The following is a 21875-nucleotide window of genomic DNA, read 5'->3' as shown; positions in this document are numbered from 1 at the left end:
TTTTTCTTCTTGTTTTCTTGACCGCTAGTTGGCTTGAGCCTTCCACAAATGATCTATCACAGGAGTTAGAGAGAGAGCAACGTCGAAGGTCGGACGGCAGTAAATACCACTGATGTAATCCTGTGAGCACAGAGGTTAGCAGAGCTTTCAACCCGAGATACTGTGGTTGACGTGTTTGCTGTTGTCACGGCAGGGTTGAGGAGGAGCTTATCAGTGGGCTCGTCGAGGGGCAATCCAAGGACTTACTTGAGAGGTGAAGATGCTTGGGAAGCACATGAACGCGATACCCGGTTTCTAGAGGGCAGCAGTGTCAAGAGGCATGGATCTCGAGAAGGCGTCAGAGGACTAACTTAGTTGCAGTTGTTTTGCACAAAATTCTTTCTTCTCTCAACCAGAAGACGCAATATGTGGAGTGGAAAAGAGGCCGAGGACGAGGATTGGGCGGCAGGATTTTCACTGGGCGTAGGCGGCGCAGGCGGGGGATCTAGTGAACCGTCACCCAATCGCCGCCCCGATGAAAACCATGACTGCACGGGACAATGATATTAATGCTGCAGAAAAATCTCTTCGTCTCTGCCACCCCATAGTATCGATCCGACCAGGACACTCGTACAAAATGCTTCTCCCTGATACTGTGCACTCCGAAGCCTCCGTGACGCTCATCAAGATCCCGTGTCAAACGCCCACACCTATACCTTTCTTTTTCATCCGGTCATCGGCAGCTAATCCCTACAATCACGTGACACCTCTTCCAAAGGTGACGCTGGCGTCCAGTTGGCGTACAGAACAGCCAGTTTGCTTGTTGATGATGGGTGCCAACAGACACAGCTGTCCCAAAAGCCCTTGATCCTTGATCCTTGATCCTCTGCTCCGCATTATTTCGCAGACAGAGTGGTGCCAACGCAATCCCATGGGTTGTTGAAAGTGCCATGTTTGATGGTTCCTTCACAGCGGCCGTTCTTGCCCAGTTTCATTGAGTGATTTTCTGGATTCTACATCTATTGCATCTCGGATGTGTGCAGCTCGGGCACTTCTCTGACTTGAGAGAAATGGCGCCTTTTCCGTCTTGACACTTCACTTGTAATCAGCTGCGATCCTATGAAGAGGGCAAGGGAGACTTACACAGGACCATATGAAGACAGTCTTCTTGCGCCGCTTTGAAGGTGTCTTCTTCAAGGACACTGCCAGTGACAGAGGAAGTGAGTCGCCGAGTCTGATTCGACTCCCGGGCAGGGTTAGAGACAAGGCTGCAGGCCTATGTGCGGCAATGCCCCACATGGCTATACAAGATACCGCTGTAGTATCGGCGTTTCTTGTTGTAAAGGCGTACGTCCGGATAGGTATATAGGAAGCTCTGTTTGTGCTTTACAGACAGCAGAGTAGGAGCAGAAGGAGGTTGAAGGTGACTCACGACAGGATGTTGAGGATCATGAGGAAGACAAAGGGTTGATCGGTAGCAATTTGTATCTTTGGTGATGGCGTGGGGCGTGGTGACTCTGAGTGATACGAAGCTATGCTCCAGGAGGCTTGCCCATATTATCGCCCTGAACGCCCCCCAAGTCCCATAGGTGAAACTTCCCCAGGCTGCAAGTGCTCGACTAGTGGGCAGAGAGACATCAGCAAGAGCGGTGACGGGAAAGATTGGAACCTCTCGTGTTGACCTCCACACTTGAGGGAGCGCGCTCTCTGATGGGCTGAAAATCGTGTCCTGGTCCCTGCAAAGCCTTCCAGAACGCCGGAGTGGAATAATACCGCCTTCCCACCCGAAGGACTAGCCAGGGCGAACAGTGTGACAAGGACTCGCGAGCAGGGAGGGTCTTTAGCAACCGGAGAGACATGACTTTGGGGGCCACATCTTCGCCCCTTAGCGAAAGGCGACTTGAAGCTTTCCGTATCAGCTTTCCGTATCGGCGAATCACCAGCACTTGCCGGAGAGGTACCACTTCAAATCCCCAGGACAACATCTGGGATGGGACGTGCAGAGTCTGATGAATACCGTAACGGAAGGGAGTGAAAGACGTGATAAAGAGGTTAGCGTAGCGACAAGATCATACAAGTCGCCTTCAATGCCCATGTTCACTGTAGGTACACACAATAATACTTAAAGTTTCTGTAGTTTCAGTCTGTGACCAGATGTATTATGACTTCTTTGGCCATCCCTGCCACCTTGAGAGCCGAAGTGAGATGGCCAGGAAGACCCGAGGGTTGGCATCGGGAGACGGAGCGACCACGACAGTGGTTACTAGTTTGGACTTATATCAATCCAGAAAGGTTTTGTTGTCAGAAGCGAAATGGCTTGCAGAAAGCGGAGTCCAGCCGCAAAGCGGTGCCAACCGGCTCCCATGTCTGCCTCCAGACCGCAGGAGTACGGAGGCGTGCTCCAAAGGAGTATTCTCTGCGCTAAAACCCGATTTGCGCCTAGTAATGTCTTTTTGAGCGCCTCGAGAGACGCGTAAAGCGATGCCTAACATTGAAACTCTACGTCACTAATCTTAACAAAAGCAAAAGGGTGTTTTGTCTCACCATTACGGAGGCGTGCACAAAATATGGAATCAGACACTAGTTACTAGCGTGTTCCTAGGGTTCTTGGCATACTAGAATGATGCCAAGTGCCTAGAGATTGTTAACTGCCTCACCAAAATTATATGAGGAGCAACACAACAAGGTCCTTCAATGCATCAATAGCGTATCACTCACATATTGATAGCATCCACCTCAGCGTTAATATCTAGAGCCTTACAAGGCTGAGTTCTTGTATAGACAATCATGGTGTTGATGATTTTACTTACCTCTATACCTATAGGCTTCACATAATGCTCTAATAATATTCTTTTAATTAACTCAATAATTTTTTGTTCATCTTTTATATAGCTCTCCCATAGAAATCATAGAAGTTTATTTATTCTCAGTATAGTTGTTCGTATTATAGAGATCCTTCTCTTCTTAATCAACTATATCTTTATAGTCCTCCTCTTTTTTCTTCTCATTAATCTAGCAATACTTATAAATCTCTTCAATCTTGCGACAACCTTTATGTCATGAGCGCAACTTAGAATAAGCGTTCTAACGGGCGCGCAGGGAGCATGGCGCGCACCCCTAAGCGCGCGCCAAGACAGCGCACACAAATATAGTCTAGCGGACTCTTGAGCTTCGCACTTTTCACGCAAGCTACCCGCACAAGGAACTTCTCTTCTTTATGCTTAGAGTCTTATACTAGAGCGCACCTCTAGATAGAAATATCTTAACCCTCTATTGTGTTATCATTCTGCCTGTTCCTCGAGGCATTCCTAACACTTTATAGAATCTCTTAATTTTATATCTCTCTAGATATTCATTGTCTCTCTTAAGTTCTATCACCTTCTTAATATTATAAGGAATATCTTCAATCCATTTTTAAATCTATAATTATAGCAATACTTTCTAAGCCTCATTCTATCTCTTACTGAGTTCTTTTTTGTCTCGCGCTAATCTATAAAAGCTTATTCTCTTCTTTATCTATAGTTAGGCCTTCTTAATAGCGTTAAGATCGAGAGAATTACCAGACCAAAAAAATCGCTTAACACTAGCGAGTAAATAGACAGTAGAGATAAAGTATTAAGTATAAAATATTATATTATTCTCTTAAACTATAGCCTCAAGGCCTAATTACTTTATAAATAGAATTATTTTAGATTAAATAATCTCCTAGATAGATATAAGTAATAGTTATTCTATTTATATCTCACTTACCTTATAATAGCGATACTAATCAATGCCTTCTTTTAATACCTCTCTTATAAGTTTACCTTATTTCTTTATAAAACACTATTAAGGCTTCTTCCTTAATCAATTTCGCAGACCTAGTCACGCAAGACTAGATTCTAACTTCTAGACTAACTTTATTTTAGGCTCTCTTATTTTATTCAATTTATTGATTTCCTTTTATATAATCTTCTTCTCTTTTATAGTCTCTATCTTCTAGATATAATATAGACCTGAAAAAAAAAAAAAAAAAAAAAAAAGGCAAGTAAAGCTAACTGAATAGACAGTGATAGTTTAGCGATAGTCATAACTTAAGCAACTTTATCTAATATCAATAACGCAGACGAAGAGCCTGTAAAAGGTATCCAAAGCGCTCATAATGATGCTAGAGGGAAAAACGCGTTTGAGAAGGGCCTTAACGCGTTAAAACACGCTATAAAACGCGTGATACTCGCCCGACAGGGTGACACAGTAATATCACTGAAAAAGAGCAATAATACAATTAAAGAAGACCTAAAGGCGATTATAGAAGGTCTTAAAGAGGAGAGAGTACAGTCTAAGTGACTTAATATTCTTCACTAGATAGTCAAGAGAGTTTCGCAGGCTATTAACTCGCGATAAATACTTAGGAATAAGGTTAAGAGATGTCTTAAGGTCATTAAGAAATCTCTAGTAAAGCTTATAGCTAGCCCTAGGCCAGAAAAGATAATATAGATAATAATTATAGCGAGAGATATCTAGATTATGGCTAAAATATAGATATTAAGTAGTAGTCTTAATATAAAACTAAATAGATATATTATATATATCTTGATACTAATAGCGAAAGATAAGCCAAATAAAGAAGTGCTAAATAAAGTTAAGAAGACTATTAGTGTTGTGATTATAATCTATATACTATATAGTGATAATATAGATATAGTTATTCTAGATAAGGCCACTAAAAATAGAGTATAAGCTTTACTAAGTATATAGAAATTATAGATCTATAAAAGAGACTATTTAGTCTTAGTTAATAGACTCTCACTTAATATAGAACTTATATATAGAAAGTATATAGATAATATATATATTATAAGCTAGATCTATAAAAGATCGAGAAATATAGCCTTAAGGATCTAGATCTTTTAGATTAAATAACTCTATCTATAGCACTAGGTTTAATATATAAGAGATACAGAAAAAATATATAGTACTCTTATTATAGATTTTTATATAAAAGATATAAGAAAAAGTGCTATTTAAGGTGATCTAGTGATTAAGACTTAACTTTATAAGATAGACTATTTTAATAAATCACTCCAGAAAAAGTAATACTTTAATTATTAGTAATAAGATTATATAGAAATAGTATATATAAAGTAAACAAGATATAATAGATATACTAGAGATTATTAAATAAGCGAGTATAAAGAGATTAAGATATTATACACGATCTATAGTAAAGTTTATACTGTGTGGTATAAATAAGAATACACTATTTATTAATAATATTATAATAAGATAATCTATAGATATCTCGTAGCGAGAATATATATATTTAGTGTATAAGTTATATTTAATTAGGTAGTAATAAATACTTAGAAATAAATAATAATATTTAATAAATATCCTTAAGAAATCTCTTTAAAGTTAATAATCTTAAGAAGAGTCGATAAGTCTATAATAATAGAAGTAATAGTATATAACTCGCAATAAAGTTATATTAACTTCACTAGAAGCTAGATACTAGAAGAGATCTCAGAATTTGGCTCTTAAAATAAATAGATTAAAGATTATTCAATATAACTATAGTAACTTAAATATATATACTATATATACACTATTTAATAGCTTCACTTAATTATTTATTCTAGTAATTTAGAAACCAGACTAAAATAAGTATATAAAATCGATATACTATTTAAAGCTCTACTAGCTAGTGTATAAGATAACACTAAAAATAAAGATATACTTTATAATTAGAAGAGATATAAGTATAATACACTAAAACCATAGATAATATAGACTAAATATAGCGAGACTAGAACTAAGTCTTTAAAATAAAAATATCTTAATCATTAATATCTATAACTCTCTAGGCGATAGAATAAAGCTCTCTATATAGCTAGTAATTTAATAAGCTATAAACTAGGCCTAGAGTTAGGTAATATTTCTAGATAACTTTAATATTTATTACCCTAAATAAAGAGAGAGAGAAACTATTTATAATTAGTATATAGATTACTTACTCTAAGCTATAGAGATTAAGAGATTATAGCTACTTATAAAACAAGAAGATATTACCTAGTAATGAGAAACTAGAAAATTAGTTATTGATTTTATGTTTATAAAGTAAGTGATTAGTATAAGGATAGTATATTATAAAATAATACTATAGTGAGCTTTAATAAGAGACTATATTCTAATTTATCTTCTTCTAGATATCGATTTAATAATATTATAAATAAAGAGTAAGTGATTCGCACTTAATAAACTAGATATATATAGTTTATAAAAAGATATTAAAGTTATATCACTAGAAGACACTCTAAAAGATCTATAATAAATAATTATAAAGAGCTTAAAAAGACACTATCTTTTAATTAAATCATTATAGAGAGCGAGGCCTAACTAGTCGCTAATAGTATTTAAACTACTAATAGACTTAAGATATATAAGGTATAAGTATATTATAACAAAAAATTAAGAGATACTATAAAAATTATATCACTTTATAAATAGACTGAAATAAAAACTAAAAAGAAATATAAAAGTTAACTAATATCAATATATTAAGGGCTTTACATAGAATAAGAATAGAGATAATATCTAGAGAATAGCTAAATAAAGTAAGAAAGCTATATATATTATATATAAAAATCTTTATTTATTATTACTATATTATATATTAAAAGATAATTTAGTCTATATAGATACCTAAAAAGATAAAATCCTTAAGGCGAAGTTTTTCTTTTCCTTAATAAGCAGATAAAGAGAGTATAAAAAGTATATAATAAACACGCTAAATATTTAGTAGAAAATAATAATAAATAAAGTTTATAGTTTAATAGTTAAGCTTCTAAATTAAAAAGCCTTAAAGCCTAATAAGATATTAAATAAAGTATTAAAGTAACTCTCACTTATAATTAATAATCGCTTAGTATATATAATAAGTAAGGCTCTCGCGTAAGAGAAGCTTTTTAAAGAGATAAAGAAGTTTATAACTCTCGCTTTAAAGAAGAAGAGAAAAAAAGATTACTCTTTTCTAGATATATATAGATTAATAGTTCTTAAGAATACTTTAGTAAAGCTTACAGAGAAAGCGCTAACTAACTATATAATAAATATTATTAAGAAATATAATCTTTTTCTTTAGAACTAAATAGATAAATATTAAAATAGATTAACATTTTTAGTTATTAACTTTATAATGACTTATATAGAGTGTATATAATAAATATAGCTAGGCTATATAATATTAATATTAAGTCTTAATATCGCGAGAGTCTTTAATAATATGCTTTATAATACACTACTTAATATCCTCATAAGAAAGAGCTTTCTAAAATAGCTAGTTAAATTTATTTAAAGCTTTCTATCTAGGAGATATATATAGATTATATATATAGAGTATAAAAATAACTAAATAGACACTAAAATAAATATTTTATAGAGCTTCTCTTTATCGCTAATTTTATTTCTCTTTTATATCTTAAGGCTTCTTAAAAATCTTACTAATAAATAAGATAATACTATAAACTTTAGCTTTATCGATAATATAAATATTATTATATAAGGTTTAAATAAGAAGTATAATTATTATAAATTAAATATAGTTTATTAAGAATATAAGAAATAGATAAAGAGTTATAAGATAAAATTCGCCTTAAAGAAATATTAGCTTATTCACTTTATAAAGAGTAAATAATATATTAATAATTTATAAGTAAATAGTATTTAGATTATAAAACAGAAAATTATCTCGAAATAAAAGATGATTAAGATCCTTAATATATAGCTTAACCTAAAGCTTATATAGAAAGAGTATATTATATATATAGCTTATAAGGGACTTATAATATTAGAGACACTAACTTAGCTAGTTATATTAACTTAAGAACTATTAATATAAAATACTAGGCTTTTCTATATAGTAATAATATAGTTAATTCTTCTTTATAGCTTATAGAAATAAAGTATATAAATTATATAAGGATCGCTCTTAACTTTATATATTAGTTCACTAATAAAGATATAGAATAAATATCTTTAAAGCATAATAAGAAAATATAAAAAGACCTTCTAAATCGCTCTAAAGAGAGAGATATATATATTCTTACTTAATCTTATCACTCTTATCTAGGCAAGAAAAAGCACACTATAAATTATATATAACTTAGTTAAGAAGAATATTTAGAAAGCGTTTAAGAGAGTATAGAATAGTCTTAAAATAAGATATTAACACTAAATAAAGTCTTTATATCTCACTAGAGAATATACTTAAGAGAAGATAGATATTTATATTAAAGAGAAAATAAATCACTAATAAATTTTATATAAATAGTATTATCATTATTATCTAGAAATATCACTATTAAAGAAGGCAACTCTTTATAGAGCTATAGATTATAACTAGAAAACTAGATAAAAAAAAGCTAAAGTAATCTTAAGGGGTCTTAATTTCTTAATAACCTAAATAACTAACTAGAAGCTAAATAAATACACACTCTATATAGGCCTCTCGAAAGCTAAAGTGATGACACTATTTCTTCTTAGGATAGAGATAATTAGGCTTAATAAGTGGCTAGCAAGAATCAACATTTTAGGTATACTCTCACTATGCTTATATAGTTAATATATAGAAACAATATATTATATTCTTCTATACTATTAAAAGTATAAACAAGAGAAGCTTCTCTAGGCCTACAAAATATAAAGAGTTAACAAGATACTCTTAAGACTCAAGGCCATAAAGTATATAGCTTACTGGCTGCTCACACAAAAGATACTAGGATACCTATAACTTACAAGAGAGATAGAGAAGAAAGAGATATTAAAGTATATACTTTTAAGAGACTATGCTAAGTGATAGAATAAGACCTTCTATAAATCGAAGGAAAAGATAATTATAAAGCGACAAAAGGAGTAGCAAGAGAGGCGCCTGCAAAACGCAAACGACTTAGAGGGGAGTTAAAGATTTTCTTGAATCTTAATAAGATTTAGATTTTTCCTTAAAAATTACTAAAGTCTATATAGTCTTAAAAGAGAGCTAAATTAAACTATAATAGAACTTTATTATTATTATTATTATTAATATAGATCTTTTTTATAATATAAAAAGTAATCTTAAAATATAAACTTTAAGTAGTCTTTTTAATAATTATAAATAAATAACTTTTTAAAGGCCTTATTCACGCTTCACTAAATATATTAAGAGCCTCGATAATAAAGAACAACACTTATTTTATCACTTTATATCACTTTTTTCTAGTTATTAATTATTTAATATTAATAAGCAAAATAGAAAGCAAATCATGCTTTATATTAAAGCTTATTAAGGCCAGATTTTCTTATAAACTTTATATTTAAGAGCTTATTTTTATAAAGAATAAGACTAATAAATAAAGTGCTAATACTATACTTATAGATAAGAACTTCAATTAATTTTTTATAACTAACTCTATCGCGATAAACATTATTAAGAACCTTCTTCTTAACTATCTTCTTAATTTTCTTTAGTCTTTCTAGTCTATATTTATCCTTAATAAAGTGATTTAATATATAAGCATTAATCTACAAATTAAAATCTCTCTTCTTTACCTTCTAAATAATACTATCAACACTTCGCTCTAATATCTTAAGTCATAAAACAATATCACAAGGTTTATAGTCAAGTGAAGATAGAGTAAGAGCCTAGATATATTAAGCGAGAATATATTGAATTCCATAGTTATTTAATGCTTTTTTTTAAGGTAAAGACCAAATCACAAGAGAGTTCTTTTATCTAGGCCGCTAAGATTCTCTCTTTTTAATGGCCTTTGCAGCTAAATCAGAAAGAGAAGAGAGCATGACAATAAGTGCTAACCTTTCGAGAGGCTCGAACAGCAAGAGGCCTCATTAATATCTATATCGCCGACGACGCTCAACAATATATAACGACTACGCTTATTGATAAGTCTCTAACTCAATGCCTAGGAGGCTCTAATCATGAGAACAATATATGTAATATAGTGCGATGATGCAGTTAACCGATGCAATCGATGCCTCAACCTGGTGAGGTTTGCAAAATATCCCATACAAATTACTAGGGAGGTCTTACACCGCCTCCCCTCGGCTACATTTAGCGGCTGCGCTAAGATTTAGCGTGTGATTCAACATTTTGTGCACGCCTCCGTACCTACATACCGTTTACCTGGACCGTCGAGAAAATTATTAGTCTTTTGAGACTACTCTTTATTTCATATGACTTCAGGGACCTTCCACAGAAGTATCTCCCTCAAAAGTAACCTTTTGTGCTTGTGCTACTCTGCCTAGCGTAAAGGCGCAGAGAGCGACTCACCAGCAGATTCTACCTATTTCTGTGCAAATGCATCTTTCTTGCCGGTTGAGCTTGCAAATTACACTGAGGCTCGCCAAAGAGTTGGTGGGATGCTGATGTAAATACGAGAATTGTGGTAACAGCAAGACGTTGTACTCCTGCGTACTCCAACTTCTTGTGTGGCACAATGATTGACCGTAGAAATTGCAAGCCACAGCTTCCCGTTACGTGGCGATCTCAATTACTAATTTTGTCTTGGAATGTTCTCAGTGCTTCCCTTCTTGTAACATAGACAAAACCATCAGGACTGTGTTATTCTAATTATTCAAGAGATGGTATCGTCAAGGGATCTGTGATAGAAGATGACTGACGATGGGCCGAAACCGTTGACCGCGCTCCCGTTCCCACCCGTGACAGCAACACATATCTTGAACTGCTCATATCATTCATGGCATCCTCGCTTCAGATCACTTACACCAAAAGCTCGACTCATACCTCTCACACAGCCGTTTCTGGAGTATCTACGAGCCGATGGAATCGTATTGCCTCCTGAAAACTCTCCGAATGACCAAGATAGTGGGTTCCAGGACGAGGACGAGGAGGATCCTTCCGAGTCATGGTCCGATGTTCACGAGCGAGTTCGTTCTACAATCGCCGAACTAGGAGGCAAAGTTGTCCCGAAGTTGAACTGGTCCGCTCCCAAGGATGCGACCTGGATCGCACCTACCAACGACCTAGAATGCCGGACGCCAAACGACATATACCTCCTTCTCAAGTCCAGCGACTTCATCACGCACGATCTCGAGCAAGCCTTTGACGGCTGTACAGATCAAGTCGACGTGCCTTATCACCTTATCCTTCGAAAATCGTTCAACCTGAATCCGTCACTGGAATTCCGATGCTTTGTGCGGAACCGCAAGCTGATCGCCATCAGCCAGCGGGAAATGAACCACTTTGAGTTTCTTTTCGAGTTGCGGAGCGCATTAAAGAGCCAGATCCAGGAGTTTCTATACTGTCTTGCCGATTTTCCAGATGACAATTTCGTCTTCGACGTCTACATTCCACCTCCACATGAACGAGTCTGGCTGATTGATATCAACCCCTGGGCACCTCGGACTGATCCGTTGTTGTTCTCCTGGCTGGAGATCCTGTCCATCCCGGAACCCGAAGCAGATACGGTTTTCGACCCAGAGTTTCGTCTCGTGCAGAGTGACGACCCCGAGGCATATCAATTTGCGGCGACGAAGTATAGCGCTCACAAGCTACCCAAAGAAGTCGTGGACGCGAGCATGGCGCCTGGTGATATGATGAAAATGATGGAAGAGTGGAAAAGGATCATGGAAACCCAGGTTGAGGAAGATTCGGCCGATGAACAGGAGACCTGAGACTGAGATTGATCGCGGAAATGTTAGCCTTGAAAGTGCAGTGGATTGCCCTGCTCGAACATGTTCAAATGCAGGATAATACTGAAGTGAAGATCGAGCAGAGAGGTTTGTACGACTAAAAGTGCAGATGCAGATCGAAGACCATGCCCGGGAGTTTCCAGGATTCAGCAGAGAACCATCAGATTCTAATGGAACCATAGTTATGCGGCAGTCGCCTCGAGGACCTACACATTTCGCCAGAGGCAGCAGATTGTACCTCAGTCTTGCCATCGTAAGATCGGCTGCAAGAAGCCGCATCTGATGAGGGCTACTGGTACCACGAGCCTTCCTTTTCAACTCGAGATAGACCGCTACGGCATCGGAAGTAGAAAGGCAACAGGGAATCCATGAGCCATAAATCTCGAAGCAGGACTGTATAGTAGCGATTTTCTACGGCGGAAACTCTCAAATGTACAATCGGTGGCCTTGGTGGAACATTGTCTACTGGTAAACTCATTAAAACATGAACACCTTGATCTCCGCCTTGTTATCTGCGTCTTGCCCCTTTATTCCGACAGTGCAACAACGACCTTCTGAAATGTTCGCAAGATGGGAGGAGCTAGAGACCCGATATACGATATACTTGGCTTCCTCATGCTTCCTCAATATTACTCGTTTCTGCGCCGAAGATCGTCAGACCCACTTCTTGTCGACGTACCTCCGCAACTCCGGAGCTTTTTCATCGACATTTGTACAAATATTACTTGTACCCACCCATATCTATCGATATCATTTGAACCACTGTCAATCCTTGTCATCGACTCGTCCGAGTTCAACGTCCACAGCAATACCTGGTCGACAAACATAGGTAGATACGTCAGCGACTCCGAAGTCACATCAGATCAACACTCTTACTTGCCGCATTCTTCAAGCAGCCGTGCTGATCTAGCATTACCTCGTCCAGACATCGACCTCGCGCTTATCTTTGATGGATCCGATCTTTGATGTGTAACCATCTTTGATGGGCCTCCAGCCAAGATGGATGCATAATTGTCAGGATCTTATGCCATTCTTTGGCAGATCAATGTCTGAACTAACATATCGGGTATGGTGAAACCAATCTTTGAAGTGTCGGATCCAGGAACCGGCGAACCATTCCGGTCCTCTTACGCCTAAGCGAGCATGAGATGGCAACTTATGTGGAGACGATATAGTATCTCTGCCACTTTCGGACCATGGCCTTGTAGCCTTCCTTCCGTTCAGGGCCGATTTACAGGTGGCAGGGCTAGATAAGTGTTCCCGGAAAGAAAGGAGAGACTTATATATCGGCCCTGGGTAATCATCCCAGTGAATTCTCTCTCTCCCGACCGAGATCACTCCAGGGTCTTTTAGTGCTGCAGGGGAACTCTCAACATTCACCCCTCATACCAAACAACAACAGCACATCATTTGGGTCAAGCGACTCGACTGACGAACATGTACAACTGCTACAACCCTCAAGAAACAGCCGAGATTGTGTCGCGGGCCGGCGTTGTGAAAGGCAACACACGTCTAGACAAGGTTTTCTTCAGCGGAGTTTCGGCTGGATGTATCCTATCATTCGCCTGCGCGACGGTGCTTAGCACCAACACGGCGCCCTGGTTTCAAGACAACGCCCCAGGCCTCATCAGGACCATCTCGGCCCTGGTGTTCCCCTACGGACTGTGTATAATTGTCCTGACCGGGGCGGATCTGTGCACGGGGTCATTCATGGTATGTCCACATACACTTCAAAAGTGAGCGTCACACATTGGTCATTCGAGCTGATGCGTTGTTATTGCGACAGTATACCGCCATGGCCGTGTATCACCGCCGCCTCAGCATCGCCAAGATGTTGATCCACTGGGCCGCCACGTTCTGGGGCAACCTTGCAGGCTCGCTGTTCATAGTTGCTATCATCACTGGGTACGGCGGCACGTTTGACACAGCAGGGTTCACGAAGGAAGTACAGGCGTTTGCAAAGACGAAACAAGTCGCGGCACAATGGCACCAGGTCTTCCTGCGTGGAATCGGAGCCAATTGGCTCGTGTGTTTGGCCTGTTATCTGGGCATGTCAGGTAGGGAGTATTTTAGCAAGATCATGGGTAAGCGGAAGCCTCATCCCTCCGTCTATCCTTACATTATACACGATGGGCTATGTACGCTGGTGTGCTATGCTGATACGGCGACATTGCTTAGGAATCTGGTGGCCGACGTTCGCATTCGTGTCGCTCGGCTTCGACCACGTGGTGGCGAACATGTATTTCATTCCCATCGCAATCTGGCACGATACGCCTGGCATCAGTGTAGGGCTGTACATTTGGAAAGGCGTCGTCCCTGCAGGCTTGGGGAACATTGTCGGTGGAGCACTTTTTGTTGCGGCGTAAGCAAAATTCCTTCCGGCGTAATCTGCTCTGATCCAGCCTACTGAGCCTGTACGCTATTGTATGGAAGGTGTTTTAACACATGAGATAGGTATTATTACTACCAGTACCTGCTTGGCCAAGAATCAGTGTTGATTGACGGCGTCCCGTTTGGCGGTGCTGGAGGCGGCATGGCCGACCTCGGACGAAGGCCCGCCGGCGACGAGGAAACTTTACGATCTTCTAGTCCTCCAGCTCGTGGTAGGAAGGAGGCTAACCAAGAGATGAGTGGCTGCTGAGAAGTTCGCATGGTGGATGAGCGTTCTGTGGATGTGAGGTGAAGGCGCTGGTCGAGTGTCCTACATAGCAATCCAAGCGAGTCCGGTGTAGCCTTGCGGAGTTTTCAGCTTGACTGACTCGAAGCTCCCTGTACATAGCTTCTGAGTGGAAGAACCAAGAAAACCACTTGCGCTTTGCCAGCGAAGTCGAAACTGCCGAGACCCGCGCGCGGAAGACTTTCTCACTTCGCCACGAAGAATTTCCCGTTTCACTCCGGAGTAGAGAGGCAGTTGAAAGAGCACTCGTGATTCCACAAGTGGGGTTCGGGAGCTGTCAGAGTCCAGGGCCTCCAATCCAATAGCTTTGTGCTACCTACATACCTGAGTTTTGCGTCACTTACTCAAAAGGGTCCAGATCGAATTGCTAGAGCCCGCTGCCACAGGTGCGGGCTCATCACACGTACACAGTTCTGCAGTAGTTTACTCCTTGGCACGCATATTTGCTCCTCCCAAGGTACAGTACCTTAGCTTCACGCACACAAAATTATCACATACCAACAAGTGGCCAGTTTTCTCAATCGAGTTGCCTTGCACTCCCTTGTCGTAAATCCTCAGCCAGAGAAGATGAGTCTGTGACCATTTGTAGAAGCAATTGCTATGCGCAGGAAAGGAGGGGGGGCGATGCAATCATTGCCCGTGCATGTGACTGCGCCCCGTGTTTTGTCGTTCAATTTTCTCCCCTCGTTGCGCATCCATCATTCCTCGTGCCCCCATCAAATACCGGAACCGCACCGACTGATCGCAAGGGGGGTTGACGAAGCTTGGTCGTACAGGGGGCGGTGTGATGCGTTAGCAAAATTAGTCTAGAACCTTCCCAATAAAAAGGCATAGATCGCCTTCAAAGGCTGCATTGCAGCAAGCCTTGTTATGATACTTACCAGTGAAGCTGCCACTAACCCTTCAAACCGGCTGTCGGGGCGCACGGATCGAAAGCCGGGAAAGCGAGACAGGGTATTGATCAAGTGAGTATCCATGCAAGGGTCAGGTCCTCTGTTTTAGCAAGCAAGATCGCATAAGCGAGAGAAAGAGTCTTTGAGGTGTGCAGTCGCCTGTGTCTCTAACGGACAAAGAACCTCTTTCGTCTAAGACCGTGATGGGAGAAGGAGTATAGTACTTATATACTTTGCCTGCCTGGGGATAACTATAAAAATTTAGGAACCAAAACAAACTATTTAGTGCTCCCATTATCTGCAAGGTTCAATGGAAGTCGCACAAAATGAGTTCGGCGGTGTACGCTCAAGCCTGCGGGTATGCAGATGCATATGTCCATGCTCTCTAGTGTTTGATAGAGAGTTGAGTGCCCAGCCTTCTGCATTTTTCAACGCACTGACTGCTGCCAAACTCCAGAGCAACAGGAGATAGTAGACAATTTTCGCAACTGAAGTTCCATTGTATCGAACGAAGAGGGTATTTCACACCTTCCAGAATACCCTCTCTCGATCGTCATCGGTTAGTGCCGGAAAACCTAGCTCCGCCATGAGGTTGGCAGTGTCTCCAGGATTGGAGGATGCCCTATTAGAGTCAGCTCCAGCTACAACCAGTCACGAGACGTACGCTCAACACCACTACATCGACAGCACACAACCCAGTGACAGTATAGGAGATGAAATACTGGGAGCGATTCGAGACGCTCCGCCTCAACGTTTGCCTATCGGGCCGCAACGTCTCGGCCCGCAACACTTCGGGCACTATCTTCTCGATTATGAGAGGCCGCCTTCAAAATCGAAGAAAAAGGCCGTTTTTATATGGTCATGTGTTGGTGTCCCCTTGCCCTCTTCATAGACTCGCAGCTGATCACGAATCAAGTGCAAAGACGGGAAAAGCGCCATTTCTATCAAATCGGAGAACTGCCCAAGCTGCGGACATGCGAGGTGTAATAAATGTAAACTCGATAAGATCACCCAATGAGAGGAACAAGATCAAAAGTCCCTTCTATCAGTTGATTGCAATTTTGTTTGGGTACTTGAGACGGTCACGAGGGATCGTTGTTTAAAAGTTGAGGAAAAAGGCAAACACCAACACAAAAAAGGCAATTACCGCTTGATTGGGCGCTTTACTTGCAAGCAGCGCCTTTGCGGTTGCATTGGGCTTCAACAATGCTGAGAAGAGCGATTCACCGTCCGAGAAGTCAGCATTGGGCGTAGGTCCAGCACACGGTCAATCGAGCGAGTGATCGCCTTATTTGTAGCTGTGCGAGTTGCTATATAGAGCTGTTGTAATATTCTGATAGCCTAATAATGCAGTCATCAGGAGCTTTTTGTTTACAGTCTCTCCGGAAGCTGCGCACGTCTCTTTGATATTCCATCACGATCCTTTTTGATAGGCCATGTGACTATGTCAGGGGTTCAGGAAGAGGCTCCAGCAGCGCATGCAGCAGACCTTTTTTATCAAAGATGCCCCACCACTTGGAACCCTGAATTCTCGACTCGCCGTTCAGTTGAGGCAATCTGCGACAGCGAAAATATCTCGTGGCTCGAGCTACGCGAACGAGTGTTGGTGGCAGCGGCCGAGGGGGCCCAGGAGAACAATGCGAACTGTGAGGATGAGGCTGACGAGGACGAGGAAGAGGAAGAGAGTGTCATCCGGGTGTTTATGAAGGACTACTATGCGCCGGATTTCTTGCTGCCTCAGGCGGATATGGTGGAGGACTACACCTTCGGCGCCGATCTTGATCGTCTAAAAAAGCCGACATGGGAAGGGCACCCTTTGCAGTGTAAAGCGTGGGTTGGGGAAGGCGGAGTTGGCTGGTTTGAAGCTAGCACCGAATGGCTCACGGCGCACGATCTGTACCGAGCATTGAGGACTCCCGTAAGTCAGGTATTCACTCGGGAGGTATGGGAGGTCGATGGCTTACCCGGATAAAATTAGAGATATCGCAGCGGCATGGCATGTGAGATTCAAGAGAATCAACCTCCAGCGGATCCAGCTAAAGCGGCATGCGAGCCCAAGCCGAAAGGACTCGACTGCGCCACCACCAAAGGAAGCGTAGCCACAGGCCGACATGAGGATTCAGACATAGAACGGCGTTTAGTGTCAGTATCTCCCATTCTCTGTCCCCTGCACTAACAACCTCCCAGGTTCATCAGTGACCTCGACTGCTGGAACATCTACGCTCTCGCAGGCACGGCTACCTTCAGGCAAGCCCCAATCCTGCGAGATGCACTCTCCAAGTATCTCGGCTTCGAAAGTGCGATGGAGGTGACGATACCTGTAAGGATTCGTGCCTAAATCTCAAGGTACCGCATACTAAACCTTTGGGCAGTTAATTGGTTGGCCAGAATTTCATCTCTCACTCCACTTGCCTTACTATGCGTGGCGCTCTACCCCGAGCCCCAACGAAGATACTCGATGTGACAACACTGGCCATGCCCTCAGGAAATGCATAGACGTCTCATTCCTAAATGGCAATGGTGAGAAGTCGTATCTCTACCAAGCTCAGATTTCATGTGTGCTTACTGGTGTCGACGAATGGAGATGGGTTGCCTATTGCTTTGTTGATAGTTACTTTGACGGCGATTGTGGAGAGGTAGCGTCTCAGTATAAGAAAGACCAAACAGATGGTTTCGATACACATCCGTTCGAGTATGGCCAAACTGCAAAGCACACTGAGGAGGCGAGGGACTTCTTCCTGAACGTGGCCAATATCCGCGTACATCAAGTTTTCCAAGAGTGGACGAATGTGGTCAAAAGCCTAGAGAAAAGTATCAGGCATGCCGAGGTGAGCAATTCTTGTTTTCCGCCTCCCTCATAGGGCCTTTAGATACTTACAAATGAAGGAATACACAACCCACCCCTATAAGCTGACTGAGTGCCATGCTACCGAGGAAGCGACGAAGCAAGAAGGTGAGAAGATTCGCCAATCACTCACACGCATCGGCAGTATGTCGCTGGTATTGTCTGGGTTACTCGAGGTACTGGACAAGCCTTTCGATGCGTGGACAAATTTCACTCGCTACCAATCCATTTTTCATCCTCCATCGGCAGCAGCAAGTACATACTCCACATTTTGTGCTATACAGACAACATTCGACAGAATGTCGGCACTCAGGAAAAAATTACAGTCTCTGAACAAGCAATGGGTTGCCATAGAACAAAAGGTAAGCATCTCTATGCGTTTGAAATGGGATGGTCAACTAGAAAATTACCCTGGGAGAAGACTGCTAACAGCTTGCCACGCACAGTTGAAATACAATCTCAAAAGACATGAGTTAGAGGTTGGTGTGCAACAACGCCAATTAGCAGAGGCTAGCAACCAGTTGGCCCAAGCAAGTTATCACCTCGCAAAATCCAACAGGAATGTATCCAACATAATCATGGTAAGCAGGTCCACCGAAATTATGCTTGCAGACGAAATTGAGACTTGAGTAGATCAGCTTACCCATCGCTCTAACTGCCGCTATTTTCTCCATGCAACCAGGGGCCATACCCGTGTCTCCATCTGCATACGCTTTCGTTGCGTCACTCTTTATCTTCTTCATTGCGCTCTTGGCAATCTACTATGCAGACCGATACGGAAAATCTTGCCGAATGCTGTGCATTTCTTCTGCAATGAGAGGATGTATGTATTGCAGGCAGCTAATAATTGCAATTCTGGATTTCGTCGGGCGGTACAGACCATCCGTGAGTGAGCCCGGACCTGGAGCAACAGAATCGCCACATCTCGGAAGTGACCCTGAACGGGCAGAACAAAGGCTCACGCCCGCGTTTGGAGGCATGTTCTCCCGTAATGCGGTTGAACGACCTCAATCATTATACCTGCCGCGTTAGCAGATAACGAGCTTTGGGAATTTGAATGGGATCCCGACGAACCACGCATTGCATCCTCTAGCAATAGCCAGCTTTGAGCCTGAATCCCGCCAGATGTATTGAAATGCCAAACCCGTCGAGCAAGCACTGCAAACAGCGAATTATTGGGCACATGCGCTGGATACAACGGGAATACTCTGGATTAGAGTACTGTCCGCTGGGCAGGATGTCCGTGCCACAGAGTGAGGCCATAGTGAGCCCAAAGTGGCCGTCTGATCTACTGGGCAGTCATGGTGTTGTTCCACACGCAATTAGTACGCAGTCGAGACGACCGGGGGCAGTTAGCCTTTGGGTGAAGCCTAAACAGAACACTCTTCGATCTTTGGATCGGACGTGGCCTGGGTTGAGGAGCCAAGCAGCATACGCCAGCTGGCGACGCATATCACTCGCGTATGGTCGCCCCAGAACACGGTCGGTGTGCTATCCGCTTCACTAATCGACGAGCCAATACCCATGGCTTCGACAACACACCTACCTGCATACTAGGATTGGTTGTTGGCACCCCACCGTTCATGCGAAAAGAGGCGCTAAGATTGGCCAGTTCCATTGTGAGGCAACTCGCTCCCACGCCTGCTTCCTAGGAAGACTATTATACATCTCTTTGCCCAATTCCTGTGCAGGTCTTCAGACAGGTTCTTTGTTGTATCCCTCGCTACATGGGCTTCAATGGCAACGCTCACCGAAGGTCGTCTTTCAGCTTTATTCCATGAATTAGGACTAGAAGCTTGGCCATCACTATCTCCAAATACAGATATCAACCACAACCCGGTTGAAATATACATCAGGCATTTAGCGGAAATACTGGTTCAAGTCACTGGTTGTGACCCTCAAGTTGCACTTGAGTCTATACAATGGCCAGTGGAAGACTGGGACCTTGTTGTCGCCCTCCCTCGCCTTCGACTTGAAGATATCGACGGCGACAACCCTGCTGCAGACCTCAAACAAAGGGTACGATGCGATGTGTATTCCACCTACGTGCTTGAGGACTCTTGGCTAACTTTGCAGTTTCCCCCCTCGTCCCTGTTCGCAAACCCCGTGGACGATGGGATTCAGTTACGCTTTCTCTTTGCGCCGATTACCCTTGCACGTATCCTCCTCTCTTACATCCTTGACCGCGGTACTTTATATGGAAGTGTGGCCGAGGATGAGGTTGTCGGCGTTGCGCCTCCCTACAGTACTGTTAAGAAGAAGCTCGTTGTGGACTTCTCCTCCCCAAACCTCGGCAAGGAGTTTGATGGTAATTACTTGAGAAGCACCATCATCGGCAACCACATTGCATCACTGTACCATGAACTCGGGTGGGATGTGTGTAAAATGAACTTCCTGGGCGACTGGGGCCGGAATATTGGGTTGCTGGCGGTGGGCTGGCTCAGATTTGGGTCCGAGGAGCTCTTTAAGTCAGATCCACTGAAGCATCTTGTGGATGTTTTCTCACAGATAGATACCCTCTCGCGCACTGCACTGGCAGAGGAGAAAAGAGCGATCACGGCAGACAAGGAAGCATTCTTTAGACGAATGGAAGATAGGGATCAGGAGGCTGTCGAGCTATGTCGCAAATTCCGTGATGCTTGCTTACAACAGTACGAAGAGCAGTACGCAAGACTGAACATCACATTCGACGACTACTCCGGAGAATCTTTGGTTAGACCTGAGACCATCGCCGAAATCGAGACGGCTCTTCGAGACCGTAACGCTTACCGACAAAGTGAAGGTGCTTGGGTTATCGATTATGAAAGCTTGGGGTACAGGGGTTCGACGACTTCAATTGCACGATATAGTGACGGAACAACCACTTATCTCTTGAGAGACATTGCTGCAGCAGTGGAGCGATACAATCAATTCTCCTTCGACAAAATGATTTACGTGGTGACCTCGAGACAAGACTCGCACTTTCGCGAGGTCATTGCCGCTCTTGAGATTATAGGTCAGTCTGACTTGGCGGCGAAGTTGCAGCATGTGAGTTTTGGGAGGTTAAAGGGTCTCTCACGGCCTGAAGGCAGTAATGGCTTGCAACTGAAAGATATCATCGACCAATGTCAAGGCACAGTGGGCCAATTTCTGGAAGCGAACCCTGAAGATCTCGAAGAACTTCGTGGTGATACTACTAATGACGTCTCTGGCAGTCTTGCTGCGGTAGGCCTCATGGCACAAGAACTTTCCATCCGCCGCGGCACCACGTTCAACTTTGATCTTCACAAGATGGGAGACATGGACAGCCATTCTGGCCTGAGCCTTCACTATTGGTTTACTCAAGTTGACTGCAGACTCCAAGGGGTGATCATCGACCGAGCAGAGCTTGAGAATGCAGACTATACAATATTTGAGGGGGAAGCATACTTTGATACATTGCGTGTTCTTATTCAATTCCCAGGCATGGTCAAGACATCGGTCAAGAACTTGGAATCTTCGGTAATCATCAATTATTTGTATCGTCTGACCGATGTACTCTCTACGATATTTGAGAACGAGGTGGAGGGAGTTGGCGAGAGTTCACAGCAAAACATGGCCCAACTTGCCTTCTTCGAATGCGTCCGTCAGACATTGAGCAATGGGATGGCAATGCTTGGGATGGTGCCACTACGAATGCAAGTCTTTCTTCACTTGGTCGCAGTCATGTTGCTGACTCAATGTCTACTAGTGGGCAGTCAGAAAGTGTTGATCTGATCGAGCATGGCGCTCCCAACGAGCACGACGCTTCCAACGAGCACGACGCTTCCAACGAGCA

The 21875-nt window shown here is 41.9% G+C and overlaps 5 protein-coding genes across 5 annotated transcripts; all 5 read left to right on the top strand.

Moving 5' to 3' along the window:
* Nucleotides 1-10623: 10623 nt before the first annotated feature.
* PV08_01236 (uncharacterized protein) lies at nucleotides 10624-11646 on the top strand (the record flags this gene model as incomplete). Its single annotated transcript, XM_016375599.1, has 1 exon — nucleotides 10624-11646. One exon carries the CDS (start codon nucleotides 10624-10626, stop codon nucleotides 11644-11646), a length of 1023 nt encoding a protein of 340 aa, XP_016240875.1.
* A 1455-nt stretch (nucleotides 11647-13101) lies between these two features.
* On the top strand, nucleotides 13102-14305 carry PV08_01235 (uncharacterized protein; the record flags this gene model as incomplete). Its single annotated transcript, XM_016375598.1, has 4 exons — nucleotides 13102-13377; nucleotides 13451-13748; nucleotides 13843-14026; nucleotides 14119-14305. 4 exons carry the CDS (start codon nucleotides 13102-13104, stop codon nucleotides 14303-14305), a joined length of 945 nt encoding a protein of 314 aa, XP_016240874.1.
* Nucleotides 14306-16678: 2373 nt separating this feature from the next.
* On the top strand, nucleotides 16679-18095 carry PV08_01234 (uncharacterized protein; the record flags this gene model as incomplete). The annotated part of the gene is made up of 4 exons (XM_016375597.1): nucleotides 16679-17152; nucleotides 17213-17376; nucleotides 17422-17554; nucleotides 17607-18095. 4 exons carry the CDS (start codon nucleotides 16679-16681, stop codon nucleotides 18093-18095), a joined length of 1260 nt encoding a protein of 419 aa, XP_016240873.1.
* Nucleotides 18096-18378: 283 nt separating this feature from the next.
* Nucleotides 18379-18708, top strand: PV08_01233 (uncharacterized protein; the record flags this gene model as incomplete). Its single annotated transcript, XM_016375596.1, has 2 exons — nucleotides 18379-18441; nucleotides 18526-18708. 2 exons carry the CDS (start codon nucleotides 18379-18381, stop codon nucleotides 18706-18708), a joined length of 246 nt encoding a protein of 81 aa, XP_016240872.1.
* Nucleotides 18709-19816: 1108 nt separating this feature from the next.
* On the top strand, nucleotides 19817-21814 carry PV08_01232 (arginine-tRNA ligase; the record flags this gene model as incomplete). The annotated part of the gene is made up of 1 exon (XM_016375595.1): nucleotides 19817-21814. The coding sequence occupies one exon, from the start codon at nucleotides 19817-19819 to the stop codon at nucleotides 21812-21814; it is 1998 nt and encodes a 665-aa protein (XP_016240871.1).
* Between the last annotated feature and the right edge of the window lie 61 nt (nucleotides 21815-21875).

This window comes from Exophiala spinifera, assembly GCF_000836115.1.
Source record: "Exophiala spinifera strain CBS 89968 unplaced genomic scaffold supercont1.1, whole genome shotgun sequence".
Taxonomy (NCBI): domain Eukaryota; kingdom Fungi; phylum Ascomycota; class Eurotiomycetes; order Chaetothyriales; family Herpotrichiellaceae; genus Exophiala; species Exophiala spinifera.
Note: the sequence above shows the minus strand (reverse complement) of the source record. Positions and strands in the feature narration are given on the sequence as shown.